Source organism: Artemia sp. Qi Xiang Cuo, chromosome 9 (assembly GCF_049724085.1).
Source record: "Artemia sp. Qi Xiang Cuo chromosome 9, ASM4972408v1, whole genome shotgun sequence".
NCBI lineage: Eukaryota > Metazoa > Arthropoda > Branchiopoda > Anostraca > Artemiidae > Artemia > Artemia sp. Qi Xiang Cuo.
The window spans coordinates 16,917,058-16,932,651 of record NC_142802.1 but is presented as its reverse complement, the minus strand read 5'-3'; the positions used below and the strand labels follow the sequence as shown (position 1 = coordinate 16,932,651).

The 15,594-nt window shown below is 34.8% G+C and overlaps 1 protein-coding gene across 1 annotated transcript in view; it reads left to right on the top strand.

Annotated features, from left to right (window-relative positions):
* Nucleotides 1-15,594, top strand: part of LOC148948377 (protein 4.1-like) — a gene marked incomplete at its 5' end in the record, with an annotated part of 340,764 nt that overhangs the window by 307,698 nt on the left and 17,472 nt on the right. Inside the window, one exon of the mRNA XM_089094909.1 lies at nt 7,142-7,348. Coding sequence (XP_088951035.1) covers nt 7,142-7,348 — 207 coding nt within the window. The remainder of the gene's footprint in view (nt 1-7,141; nt 7,349-15,594) is intronic.

Here is a 15,594-nt window from a genome sequence, read left to right as displayed (position 1 = left end):
AAAAACCCTCATGGCAAGGGCTCTATGGGGGAATATAAGGTTCTTATAGAAGGCGTTGTCGTAGAAACTTCAAAAAAGGCTCATTCGATTGGAAATTCAAAGGGCTTGGGCCCATTGTAATATTCGAAAGCGATTGGAGGGCAACTAGCCCCCTCCCCCCTACACCCATTATTCCCTCAAACATATCCAATCAAAATTTTGAGATTGCCATTCAGTTCAGCGTAGTTGATTTCCAGATAGAAAATACATTTTTGAGGACACTCCCCCACAACCCTCAGGGCAAGGGTTTTAAGTTAAGCCCTGGGGGCATATAAGCTTTTTATAGAAGGTGCTGTCGTAGAAACTTCAAAACAGGCTCATTTGATTGGAAATTTAAGGGGCTAGTGCCCTTTTTAATAGTCGAAAGTGATTGGAGGGCAACTATCCCCCCTCCCCCCTACGCCCATCGTTCCCCCAAACACATCCACTCTAAATTTTGAGATAGTCATTTTGTTCAGCGCAGTTGATTTCCGGATAGAAAATATGTTTTTGAGGAGGACACTCCCCCAGAACCCTCAGGGCAAGGGTTTTAAGTTATGCCCTGGGGGCACATAAGGTTTCTATAGAAGGCGTTGTCGTAGAAACTTCAAAAAAGGCTCACTCGATTGGAAATTAAAAGGGCTAGTGCCATTTTTAATAGCCGAAAGGGATTGGGGGGCAAATAGCCCCCCCCCCACGCCCATCATTCCCCCAAACGCATCCAATCAAAATTTTGAGATAGTCATTTTTGTCAGCGTAGTTGATTTTCAGATAGAAAATATATTTTTGAGGAGGACACTCCCCCACAACCCTCAAGGCAAGGGTTTTAAGTAATACCCTGGGGGCATATAAGGTTTTTATAGAAGGCGTTGTCGTAGAGACTTCAAAAAAGGCTCATTCGATTAGAAATTCAAAGGGCTGGTGCCCCATTTTAATAGTCGAAAGGGATTGGAGGGCAACTAGCCCCCCCCCACGCCCAGTATTCCCCCAAACATATCCAATCAAAATTTTGAGAAAGCCATTTTGTTCAGCGTAGTTGATTTCTTGATAGAAAATATATTTTTGAGGAGGACACTCCCCCACAACCCTTAGGGCAAGGATTTAAGTTATGCCCTGGGGGCATATAAGGTTCTTATAGAAGGCGTTGTCGTAGAAACTTCAAAAAAGGCTCATTCGATTGGAAATTCAAAGGGCTAGTGTCGTGTTTAATATCCGAAAGTGATTGGAGGGCAACTAGCCCCCTCCAAGCCCATCATTCCCCCAAAAACATCCATTAAAAGTTTTGAGATAGTCCTTTTTTTTTCAGCGTAGTTGATTTCCAGATAGAAAACATGTTTTTGAGGAGGACACTCCCCCACAACCCTCAAGGCAAGGGTTTTAAGCTATACCCTGGGGGCATATAAGGTTTTTATAGAAGGCGGTGTCGCAGAAACTTCAAAAAAGGCTCATTCAATTGGAAATTCAAAGGGCTAGTGCCCTTTTTAATAGTCGAAAGTGATATGAGGGCAAATAACCACCCTCTCACACCCACTTTTTCCCCAAACACATCCAATCAAAATTTTGAGACAACCATTTTATTAAACGTAGTTTTAAGTTCTGGAAATTAGGTCTTTGAGGATGACACATCCCCCACAGCCCTGAGGGCAAGGGTTGTTAGTTATGCCCTGGAGGCAAATAAGGTTTTGTATAGACAAAATTGTCGTATAAACTTCAGAGAGGGCTCATTTGATTGGAAATTGAAAGTTCTAGTTCACTTTTTAAGCGTCAAAAGATATTGGAGGGTAACGAGCTCCACCCCTCCTAAAGCCTATTTTTCGAAATGCATCCAATAAAAATTTTAAGATAGCTATTTTGTTAAAAATACTTGAAAGATCATATAAAAAAAATTACGGTGTTGGCACAACCAACCAGGGCCTGGGGGCAGGCGTTCTAAGGTATTCCCTGGGGGCATAAATGGGTCTTATGGAAGGGATGCTCGTATTAACTTCAAAAAGGGATCATTTGATTCGAAATTGAAATTTCTAGTTATCTTTTTAATAGTCAAAAGGGATTGGCGGGCGCGTAACCCCCCCCCCCCCCTCCATGCCCTTTTTTCCTTAAACCCATCCGATAATAAATTCGAGATAGCTTTGTTTTAAATAGTTCAATGACCATATAACGAAAACTCAGGGGTCAACACAGCCCCCCCAGGGCCCAAGGGCAGGTGTTGTAAGTTATGAATTTGGGGAATATGTGGTTCTCATTGAAGGGATGCTCGTAAAAATTCAGAGATGGCTCATTTCATTGGAAATTGAAAGTTCTAGCTAAGTTTTTTCGAGTCAAAAGATATTGGAGGGCAACTAGCCCTCGGCAACTAGTTTCTACGACAATATACGTTGTCGTAGAAACTTCAAGAAGGGCTCATTCCATTGGAAATTTAAATGGCTAGTTCCCTTTTTAATAGTCGAAAGTGATTTTAAGGCAACTGACACCCCTTCCAAGCCCACCATTTCCCCGAACACATCCAATCAAAATTTTGATACAGCCATTTTGTTCAACGTAGTTGAAAGTTCTGGAAATTATATGTTTAAGCAGGACAGTCTGAAACCTACTGCGTCATTGGCGCTTTACTGAAAACTATATGCGTCTTAAACAATCTTGGAAAGTATAAAAAACACCAAACTGAATATTTGATGTATAATGATATTAATTGTGGAAAGATCCATCAGTTCAAGAATTTATTTCAGTGTAATTGTATTTTTATTTTCAATGCTGTAAGAACTGGAAAAGAAAACATTTGTAATATAATCCGTTTTCAGTCAAGTGCCAAGGACGCAGTAGGCGTTTGGTTTTTATTTACAGTTGGGAAGGGAGGCAGTATCCAAACACTTGTTTGTAGGGAAACTATATTCGTCTTTAACAACTTTAAAAAGAGCTAATAAATTAAACTGAATATTTGATGTATAATGATATTAATTGCTGAAAGCTCATTAGTTCAAAATGTTACTATAATTTTAATGTTTATTTTCAGAGGTAAGCACAAAAGAAAATAATTGTCACAAAATTGGTTTTTAGTAAAGTGCCAATGACAAACCAAATACAAATAAAAACCAAAATACAAACAAATAAAAACCAAATCTAATGGCCCAGCTCAAAACTCCTCAATATCCCAAGCTATGCAGGTGGACGGGCATTATTTCACCAGCTCAAATGAACATCCAAACCCCATTCAGAAACTTCAACTCAGAAAATTACAGAATAGAAAGGAAAAAAATCAATTACTAGCTCAAAATTCACCTAACGGTCTTTTTGAAAAATGCCAAAGACGAGTCAGCTTTGTGCAGACTTTGGGAATGTGTTCCTGATCATGTTATAAGCTGTCAGACGGTTGGAGTTGGACCATAATGATGGAGTATAAAAAAAAATGAAAAATGAGCAAGTATGATGCAATCATTTAAAGCAAGGTAATTTACACCACACCATTGCATAATTCTTTCAAAAATAGCTGTCCGCTTTAGAAAAAATTAGACTGAGTTCTACCTGCTGTGCCAAGATGACAGCCATCTGTCATCAGCAAAATGCAATAAGTGCAGTATGACAAAACCCAAACTCTTGTCACATTTAGTAGCAGATGCTGGTTGTCAAAGACAGGAACAAACCGTCGGATAAAAAATTTTAACGGCATTAGCAAGGTCATTGACATAAATTTAAAAGAGTATCGGCCCAATGTTAGATCCTTTTGAAACACCAAGCTCTATTTCGGAAGGGCTACAAAAGAGCAGATCAACCGAGGTGATTTTACCAGATAAATATGAAAGAAACAAAGAATAAGTACTCCTTTTTATACGAGCATGGGCCAGTTCTTACGGAATAAGCTTCTGTGTTAAATAGTCGAATAATTTTCTTGCATCTAAAAATAGAGCTGCAGGTATCAAACCAGAGTCAAGAGCCGAACGTAAATAATTCAAGGAAGTTGCATATGCATGATCAGTCAAGTTCTTTGCCCTAAAACCAAGCTAAAAGTCAGGAAAGAAATGTTTAGAACTAAAAAAAAAATCCAGAAGTCATGAAAGCAGTTTTTCGAAAATTTCACTAAACACTGATAAAATAAATTTTGGACGATTAATTTGCTGGATGATTCCGTGATCCACCTTTAAAGAAAATAATAACATGATCATACTTTAAAGTACATGGAAAGACGTCATTAAAAAACAGATTGACAAGTCTCGTTAAAGCAGAAACGCGCCAGAAGATGAAGAGCCCCTCAAACCATTAACCTTTCACCTTGAATCATCTAGCTATTTTAGCTTCAGAGACAGGTTCCAAAGCCACTGATTTAAGAAGTAGGCCGAACATAAAACCTAGATCAGGTAGAGAAGAAGAAGGACTTATAGAAGGGGCAAAATATAGAGGGGGCGAAATAGAATATTGGCAAAACAGGAAGTAAACACATTTTGAACTGTTAGCTCCCCCTCTAAGATTTGGCTAAGATAGCCAGATAACATAATGATTACTTGCCATATTCCTAATGTCTTTATTGCACTTAGAGAATTTTCTTTGATGAAATAATAATTTAGTCTTTCGGCAAAGCGAATTCTAAACTCTTCTGATAAACTTTTAAATTTAAATGGAAAATCACGTGAACATGGTTAAGAGAACCTATGAGTCTTCCAAAGATTATTTTCTTTCTCCAGTCTTCAAGGAGTCCAGGAGTCATCACAGGAATTAATCGGACTACTCTTTTCGATACTAGAATCGACTGAGACGTATCACACGTATCTAAGACACCTTCTTTCAGCAATCCATTAAAAAAATTAAACAGAGAATCAAAGTAGGGCTCAATTTTAGAGATACTCCAAGAATGACCCACCAAGCGTGACCAAGAAGAACCAACTCTTGATCTTTAAATTTTAAAGAGCCAAAACCTACTTCTTGGCTATAAATTGGCACCTGGTAGAAACAGGAAAAGGGTCTCAGACATCGCTCAACAAAGAACTTTGTATCATGGTCAACGATGTAAAAAATTATCAAGCAAAGAAGCAGCAGTATTCAAGTTGGAAGATTATGCTCCACATGTGAGCAAAGAAAACTCAGAGACAAGCTTGACTTCGAGTCACACAAATTAAGGTTAAAGTTGCCTATGATGACAAGTTCAGAAGAATGAATTGGGTTTAATGAATGAATGAATTCGAATAAATGAATGAATTCGAATGAATGAGAAGAATCGGGTCGTTTCCAAAAACCTCATGAAGAGTTTCAATGAAAGAAAAGACAGAGACACTAAGGGAACCGGTATATATTACCAACAATCAAAGTTTTAGCTTGTGTTTAAACCCCAATAAACTTGGATTTAAAAATCTCTTTTTTATTTCTCGACAAGTTAAGTCTTACAGAGTACGGAGAATGTCCCGAAAAATAGCCACTGCGCATTGTTTATTTCAACTTATTAAACAAAGACTGACAAACCTGAGCACTGAGATGAAGCACAGAGAAGTTACCATCTCGTTTGAATAGTCAATCAAAATTTGGTACATACTAACAACGGAAAAATAGGAATTAGCCGGTGATTTACTAAACTGACCAACTGAACTATTTACCATACTATGAACATAAATTGGATTATTTAAAGTTGAAGCAGTTGCTCACCATAAAAGAATTCAAATTACTATGATCCATCATGCTGTATAACCCCCCAACTTGGTTTCCCAATGATAATGATATTCAGACAACCACTTGATGAAGAGAATGATGAACTTACATTTTGAAACTGAAACAGAAACAAATAAAGACTAGAAACATAAGACATGAATAAAAAAAAATATCACAAAACAGAAAACCCGCGAAATAGGAAACAGAAAAATTATAACTAAATCTCAAAACATAACAAAACGTTATATATCCTAAATCATAGAATAAGAATTATCAAATTAACGCTAAATAAATTAATCGCAGAAATTACTCCGCCTAAAACAGCAGGGAGAAGGAGCTACGGATTCTATATAACTATTCGATAGTTTAAAGGGATCGAAGCACGAGTCCTCTTTTCGTGACCGTACTCTTACTCTTAGAGCAATTTTCCACCTCCATTAACTCATGAATCCCATTCGTTATAACGCCCGTTTCATCAAATTTTGATGAAGGATTAGATGGTGTACGTAAATTGTAGCCAAAAGATAGCAGGGTTTTTTTCTACGGCGTGCCATTTCATGCGAAATATCAGAAGTTATGCTTTTGCCATACCCTTTCAGTCTGCCTTAATTTTTCATAATGACTTCTTTATTAAATTAGAAAAAAATCACGAAAACTGGCCCAGCTTTATATAAAAGCTGGAGGGATCGGAATGGGCATTTTTAATTCTAGTGTCACACATTAATACACGCAGATTTTTATTTGTTTCGTCTTCATTGGGGTTGTAAGCTGTAGATGGAGTTGTAGATTTGTGCATTTTGGCCCCTTTTTTGGCTTCAAAAATCTTTAGTTTTCAAAAATGAAATTGTAATTATACTGTAATTATACTAGACCTGATATATCGGTCTGATATAACCACGTTCAGTAACTCCTTTTGTTCTGGGTTAAAAAAAAATATTATGAGTTCTGACCAATCGAATTGATCGAATAAAAAGCTTTGTGGTCCTTTATTGGACGAAAAAAATTGTTTTGATCGAAAAAAATCGAATTGATCGAATAAAAAGCTTTGTGGTCCTTTATTGGACGAAAAAAATTGTTTTTCAGGATTTTATGAGTAAAGGGGTGTCCATAAGCTAATTTTGGATTTACCTCACTTTCATCATGAATTAATTCTACATTCCATTGGGGCTAATAATACAAAGAAATTTATGCGGATCGGCAAAACACATTAGGTTGACTATGAAATTCTGGAAACTGATTTAAAGCATTTGAAAGTATTTTCTTATTTTATGCACAAAACTGCATCGCTTTACTTTACTTCATAAGAAATAAAAGATGGATTACATTATCAGTTCTATTTAAATTTTTAATTCCCTTGCGAATGGATTCTTTTTCTCTGAAAACTTTCACAGACGGATTCATCAAAATTCCAATCCCTGCCTTCAACTTTAAATTGGTCAATAGAAAAACAATAGGTTCATTTGCGATTTGATTGATTAGTTTTATTTCATTTCAGTATCTGACACCGTTCCTAACAGTGACACAGAAGGAACTTTGACAAACGATGGGGAAAAAAGTGATTTAAGATGCGATATTGAAGAATCGGTTTATGCTGAAGCAGAAGATCTCTTGGATCAGTTAAGAGGAAGTCATGTCAGGCACTTATCTGTGCCAGTTTGTGATGACAGATCGTCAGCTGGAACAAGATCATTAGCTTCTTTAGGTAAGATTAAGAACGAAAATTTCTGATTTCGTAGTTTTCGATATTACAGACGTGAAAAGTCTGATTATTTTTGGTAATAATTAAGCTGGGGGGTTCAGCCCATTATTGTATAGCCTATAATAAACAAATGACTACTTGTTTGTGATTATAATTAATCTGCTACATCAAGGTCAGGAGCGCCTTTAAGTAACACCAAAATCTCCTGTCTCATAATTTTTTTCAGACATGTTAAAAACTTCATTATTTTTCTGTAATCCTTGAGCTGGGGGGTACCAAGGCATTTTGATCCCTATAAGCATAATAGAATGTTTCATTATACTCAATAATGCTGACGATTACAGCTTCATTATTTTTCTGTAATTCTTGAGCTATACGATTAGAGCTTTCATATTTTTCTCTAATCCCTGAGCTGGGGCACCAAGACATTTTGATCCCATAATATGAAAAGAATGTCCCTTTGTAATCAATAAAACTGATGATTGAAGGTGTTTGACGGTCCATATACTTCATAATCATTAATCTAAGCGTGATTACGACAAGCTAGTGATTGCAGAAGGCACAGAATAACTGAGTGATACGAAGGCATATGACCTACTGGTCGAACACGCCCAACCCCAAACAACAAGAATAACCAAGACATTTTGACCCCATAATATGAATAAAATGTCCCTTTGTAATCAATAAAACTGATGATTGAAGGTGTTTGACGGTCCATATACTTCATAATCATTAATCTAAGCGTGATTACGACAAGCTAGTGATTGCAGAAGGCACAGAATAACTGAGTGATACGAAGGCATATGACCTACTGGTCGAACACGCCCAACCCCAAACAACAAGAATAACCAAGACATTTTGACCCCATAATATGAATAAAATGTCCCTTTGTAATCAATAAAACTGATGATTGAAGGTGTTTGACGTTTCATATACTTCATAATCATTAATCTGAATGTGAAAATTTGCTCAACACAGAACAGACCATGAAAGCTCTCAAAATTACTAGGTACTTCTCATGTTTTTAAAATCACGTAAACTATAATCTTCAGTCTTTTATCTCATAATATTCTGTGTTTATCTCTAACTTCCTAACTGAAAGACTGTTTTACGTTGCAACTGGCCACCAGATGTGGCTTATTTTTAATATCAGCGCGTTAAGTGCCTTGGGCTATATGTGAAATCTAAAAAAAGTATTTTAGTATTACAGGTACCTAAAAAAAACTTTTTGCATTCTGACCAATATCTGTGAAGTGCAGCTACCGACCTACTGTTTCGCTGCGTTCGGCCAGGAGTGCAATGCGTTTTCGGAACCAAATCATCGGAAGCTCGTCGTGTTTTCCCTCAGATTTCTCCAAGTGCCCATTTAGAGCTTGGTTGACTCTGGCTGAGATTACATAGTCACACCGCTAACGTCCGTTCCATACCAAACAATCAGCGACACCAGGACTCGAACCCCTGCCCTTACAGATACAGGATTCCAAGTCTAGAGTGCCAAGTACTTGGCTACTTTTGAAATTTTCATTTAGCTTCCACTGTAAATTTCTGAATTAGCAATATACTGCATTTCATCACTCTACGCAAAACTTTTACCACGTTCCTTTCCGTTTAATATTTTCACAACTTGTCAGTTGTTGATCAGGACTCTTCTTGTAAATTTTTGGCGATATTTTGAATAAGTTTGTTTTAATAAAGAGCTTATTTTCTTTTAAGGGTTCTGACTATGAAAAAATACATGACCCAGGGATTTGATCCCAGCTGCCACAGGGCCAACAGGAGGGGAGCCCTTCCATTAAATAAATTCCTGGAAATATCTATGGATGTCCTATGTACCACAAATGAGCAAGGCGGAACTATTTATTTTTCTTATTTATGATGAAATGCCTTAGCCATCAATCATTTTAGGATTATTTATCTTACCAATTTTTACACGGAAAAGAAAGTAGATAAATAGAATTTTCTAACTAGCTTTCTGTTGGGGAAAGGCAACATTCATCACACTTAAGAAAATTAAAAGAACACCATGGTTCTCAAGTATTTCCTGGTTAGATCAAACTTTGGGTGCGGGAAACTTTTAAATTTAGCGTATCTTACATCATGTGGATTTAGTATTATCTTTGGAAAGGAAATGTGACCAAAGCTAGTGAATAACATATATGAAACTGTTCTTCAAAATGCTAACATACAAAATAAATTAAAATTACAAATGTTTTCTAATTCAAGTCACGCTTATATTTTGGCTGAAATAATTCGAAATATGTTATTTACTGAATAAGTTACACTGATTGGTCGACGCTGTTGTTCCTCACTTTAAATGAAGAATGAATGAAGAACCTCTAAACCCATTGCTGGCGCATAAGGGTCTGTATCGAAGAACCAGTTTATTAGCCATTTTTTCATGCGCCAGTAGCTACGCCGCCTTCGAACCTTACCTTCGTGAGGTCAAATATTCTTTGACGTTAATTATTCTAAAAATATCTAGAAATTCTAGTTTTTTTGTGAAATGTATAAAATACTCTTCGATATGAATTTTCGGGAGGTGAAGCTATTGATCCCGAATATATTTTTGCCACACCTTTAACATTAAAAAAAATACTTTTACAACCAACTGGTCATTAACAACAGTCAAAAACTGAAAAACATTTTCAGATTTTTCTGGCTTTCTGTCAAAGCTTTTCAGAGTACTCAGTGCAACTGTCAGTATTGAAAGAAATTTTTGAGAGGTAAAGCTATTGATCCCGAATATATTTTTGCCACATCTTTAACATTAAAAAAAAATACTTTTACAACCAACTGGTCATTAATAACAGTCAAAAACTGAAACACATTTTCAGATTTTTCTGGCTTTCTGTCAAAGCTTTTTACAGTACTCAGTGCAACTGTCAGTATTGAAAGAAATTTTTGAGAGGTAAAGCTATTGATCCCGAATATATTTTTGCCACATCTTTAACATTAAAAAAAAATACTTTTACAACCAACTGGTCATTAATAACAGTCAAAAACTGAAAAACATTTTCAGATTTTTCTGGCTTTCTGTCAAAGCTTTTCACAGTACTCAGTGCAACTGTCAGTATTGAAAGAAATTTTTGAGAGGTAAAGCTATTGATCCCGAATATATTTTTGCCACACCTTTAACATTAAAAAAAATACTTTTACAACCAACTGGTCATTAACAACAGTCAAAAACTGAAACACATTTTCAGATTTTTCTGGCTTTCTGTCAAAGCTTTTCACAGTACTCAGTGCAACTGTCAGTATTGAAAGAAATTTTTGAGAGGTAAAGCTATTGATCCCGAATATATTTTTGCCACATCTTTAACATTAAAAAAAAATACTTATACAACCAACTGGTCATTAACAACAGTCAAAAACTGAAACACATTTTCAGATTTTTCTGGCTTTCTGTCAAACCTTTTTACAGTACTCAGTGCAACTGTCAGTATTGAAAGAAATTTTTGAGAGGTAAAGCTATTGATCCCTAATATATTTTTGCCACATCTTTAACATTAAAAAAAAATACTTTTACAACCAAAGGGTCATTAACAACAATCAAAAACTGAAATACATTTTCAGATTTTCCTGGCTTTCTGTCAAAGCTTTTCACAGTACTCAGTGCAACTGTCAGTATTAAAAGAAATTTTTGAGAGGTAAAGCTATTGATTCCGAATATATTTTTGCCACATCTTTAACATTAAAAAAAAATACTTTTACAACCAACTGGTTATTAACAACAGTCAAAAACTGAAACACATTTTCAGATTTTTCTGGCTTTCTGTCAAAGCTTTTCACAGTACTCAGTGCAACTGTCAGTATTGAAAGAAATTTTTGAGAGGTAAAGCTATTGATCCCGAATATATTTTTGCCACATCTTTAACATTAAAAAAAAATACTTTTACAACCAACTGGTCATTAACAACAGTCAAAAACTGAAACACATTTTCAGATTTTTCTGGCTTTCTGTCAAAGCTTTTCAGAGTACTCAGTGCAACTGTCAGTATTGAAAGAAATTTTTGAGAGGTAACGCTATTGATCCCGAATATATTTTTGCCACACCTTTAACATTAAAAAAAATACTTTTACAACCAACTGGTCATTAACAACAGTCAAAAACTGAAACACATTTTCAGATTTTTCTGGCTTTCTGTCAAAGCTTTTTACAATACTCAGTGCAACTGTCAGTATTGAAAGAAATTTTTGAGATGTAAAGCTATTGATCCCGAATATATTTTTGCCACATCTTTAACATAAAAAAAAATACTTATACAACCAACTGGTCATTAACAACAGTCAAAAACTGAAACACATTTTCAGATTTTTCTGGCTTTCTGTCAAAGCTTTTCACAGTACTCAGTGCAACTGTCAGTATTGAAAGAAATTTTTGAGAGGTAAAGCTATTGATCCCGAATATATTTTTGCCACATCTTTAACATTAAAAAAAAATACTTTTACAACCAACTGGTCATTAACAACAATCAAAAACTGAAATACATTTTCAGATTTTCCTGGCTTTCTGTCAAAGCTTTTCACAGTACTCAGTGCAACTGTCAGTATTGAAAGAAATTTTTGAGAGGTAAAGCTATTGATTCCGAATATATTTTTGCCACATCTTTTACATTGAAAAAAAATACTTTTACAACCAACTGGTCATTAACAACAGTCAAAAACTGAAACACATTTTCAATTTTTTCTGGCTTTCTGTCAAAGCTTTTCACAGTACTCAGTGCAACTGTCGGTATTGAAAGAAATTTTTGAGAGGTAAAGCTATTGATCCCGAATATATTTTTGCCACATCTTTAACATAAAAAAGTACTTTTACAACCAACTGGTCATTAACAACAGTCAAAAACTGAAACACATTTTTCTGATTTTTTCAGCTTTCTGTCAAAACTTTCCAAAGTACTCGGTGCACCTATCAGTATTTGAAGAAACTTTTGAGAGGTGAAGCTATTGATCCCGAATGTATTTTTACCAAATCTTTAACATAAAAAAGTATTCTTAAAACCAACTGGTTATTAACAACTGTCAAAGACTGAAATATATTTTTCAGATTTTTCCAGCTTTCTGTCAAAACTTTTCAAAGTACTCAGTGCAACTGTCAGTATTTGAAGAAACTTTTGAGAGGTGAAGCTACTGATCCCGAATATATTTTTGCCACATCTTTAACATTAAAAAAAAATACTTTTACAACCAACTGGTCATTAACAACAGTCAAAACTGAAACACATTTTCAGATTTTTCTGGCTTTCTGTCAAAGCTTTTCACAGTACTCAGTGCAACTGTCAGTATTGAAAGCAATTTTTGAGAGGTAAAGCTATTGATCCCGAATATATTTTTGCCACATCTTTAACATAAAAAAGTACTTTTACAACCAACTGGTCATTAACAACAGTCAAAAACTGAAACACATTTTTCTGATTTTTTCAGCTTTCTGTCAAAACTTTCCAAAGTACTCAGTGCACCTATCAGTATTTGAAGAAACTTTTGAGAGGTGAAGCTACTGATCCCGAATATATTTTTGCCACATCTTTAACATAAAAAAGTATTCTTAAAACCAACTGGTTATTAACAAATGTCAAAGACTGAAATATATTTTTCAGATTTTTCCAGCTTTCTGTCAAAACTTTTCAAAGTACTCAGTGCAACTGTCAGTATTTGAAGAAACTTTTGAGAGGTGAAGCTACTGATCCCGAATATATTTTTGCCACATCTTAACATAAAAAAAAAATATTTTTACAACCAACTGGTCATTAACAACAGTCAAAAACTGAAACACATTTTCAGATTTTTCTGGCTTTCTGTCAAAGCTTTTCACAGTACTCAGTGCAACTGTCAGTATTTGAAGAAATTTTTGAGAGGTGAAGTTACTGATCCCAAATATATTTTTGCCACATCTTTATCATAAAAAAGCATTTTTACAACCAACTGGTTATTAACAACTGTCAAAGACTGAAATATGTTTTTCAGATTTTCCCAGCTTTCTGTCAAAACTTTTCAAAGTACTCAGTGCAACTGTCAGTATTTGAAGAAACTTTTGAGAGGTGAAGCTACTGATCCCGAATATATTTTCGCCACGTCTTTAACATTAAAAAAAATTCCTTTTACAACCAACTGGTCATTAACAACAGTCAAAAACTGAAACACATTTTCAGATTTTTCTGGCTTTCTGTCAAAGCTTTTCACAGTACTCAGTGCAACTGTCAGTATTGAAAAAAACTTCTGAGAGGTAAAGCTATTGATCCCGAATATATTTGTGCCACATCTTTAACATAAAAAAGTATTTTTACAACCAACTGGTTATTAACAACTGTCAAAGGCTGAAATATATTTTTCAGATTTTTCCCGCTTTCTGTCAAAACTTTTCAGAGTACTCAGTGCAACTGTCAGTATTGAAAGAAATTTTTGAGAGGTAAAACTATTGATCCCGAATATATTTTTGCCACATCTTTAACATTAAAAAAATACTTTTACAACCAACTGGTCATTAACAACAGTCAAAAACTGAAACACATTTTCAGATTTTTCTGGCTTTCTTTCAAAGCTTTTCACAGTACTCAGTGCAACTGTCAGTATTGAAAGAAACTTTTGAGAGGTAAAGCTATTGATCCCGAATATATTTGTGCCACATCTTTAACATAAAAAAGTATTTTTACAACCAACTGGTTATTAACAACTGTCAAAGGCTGAAATACATTTTTCAGATTTTTCCAGCTTTCTGTCAAAACTTTTCAGAGTACTCAGTGCAACTGTCAGTTTTTGAAGAAACTTTTGAGAGGTGAAGCTACTGATCCCGAATATATGTTTGCCACATCTTTAACATTGAAAAAAAAAAACTTTTACAACCAACTGGTCATTAACAACAGTCAAAAAACTGAAACACATTTTCAGATTTTTCTGGCTTTCTGTCAAAGCTTTTCACAGTACTCAGTGCAACAGTCAGTATTGAAAGAAATTTTTGAGAGGTAAAGCTATTGATCTCGAATATATTTTTGCCACATCTTTAACATAAAAAAAAATACTTTTACAACCAACTGGTCATTAACAACAGTCAAAAACTGAAACACATTTTCAGATTCTTCTGGCTTTCTGTCAAAGCTTTTCACAGTACTCTGTGAAAAGCTACTGATTTCAAATATATTTGAGAGGTAAAGCTACTGATTCCAAATATATTTTTGCCACATCTTTAGCATAAAAAAGTATTTTTGCAACAAACTGGTTATTAACAACTGTCAAAGACTGAAATATATTTTCAGATTTTTCCAGCTTTCTGTCAAAACTTTTCAAAGTACTCAGTGCAACTGTCAGTATTTGAAGAAACTTTTGAGAGGTGAAGCTACTGATCCCGAATATATTTTTGCCACATCTTTAACATAAAAAAAAATACTTTTACAACCAACTGGTTATTAACAACTGTCAAAAACTGAAATACATTTTCAGATTTTTCCAGCTTTCTGTCAAAGCTTTTCACAATACTAGTGCAACTGTCAGTATTGAAAGAAACTTTTGAGAGGTGAAGCTATTGATCCCGAATATATTTTTGCCACATCTTTAACATAAAAAAGTACTCTTACAACCAACTGGTTATTAACAACTAGTCAAAAACTGAAACACATTTTTCAGATTTTTCCAGCTTTTTGTCAAAACTTTACAAAGTACTCAGTGCAACTGTCAGTTTTTGAAGAAACTTTTGAGAGGTGAAGCTACTGATCCCGAATATATGTTTGCCACATCTTTAACATAAAAAAGTATTCTTAAAACCAACTGGTTATTAACAACTGTCAAAGACTGAAATATATTTTTCAGATTTTTCCAGATTTCTGTCAAAACTTTTCAAAGTACTCAGTGCACCTATCAGTATTTGAAGAAACTTTTGAGAGGTGAAGCTACTGATCCCGAATATATTTTTACTACATCTTTAACATAAACTGATTTCTGTCAAAATTTTTCAAAGTACTCAGTGCAACTGTCAGTATTTGAAGAAACTTTTGAGAGGTGAAGCTATTGATCCCGAATGTATTTTTGCCAAATCTTTAACATAAAAAAGTATTCTTAAAACCAACTGGTTATTACCAACTGTCAAAGACTGAAATATATTTTTCACATTTTTCCAGATTTCTGTCAAAACTTTTCAAAGTACTCAGTGCAACTGTCAGTATTTGAAGAAACTTTTGAGAGGTGAAGCTACTGATCCCGAATATATTTTTGCCACATCTTTAACATTAAAAAAAAAATACTTTTACAACCAACTGGTC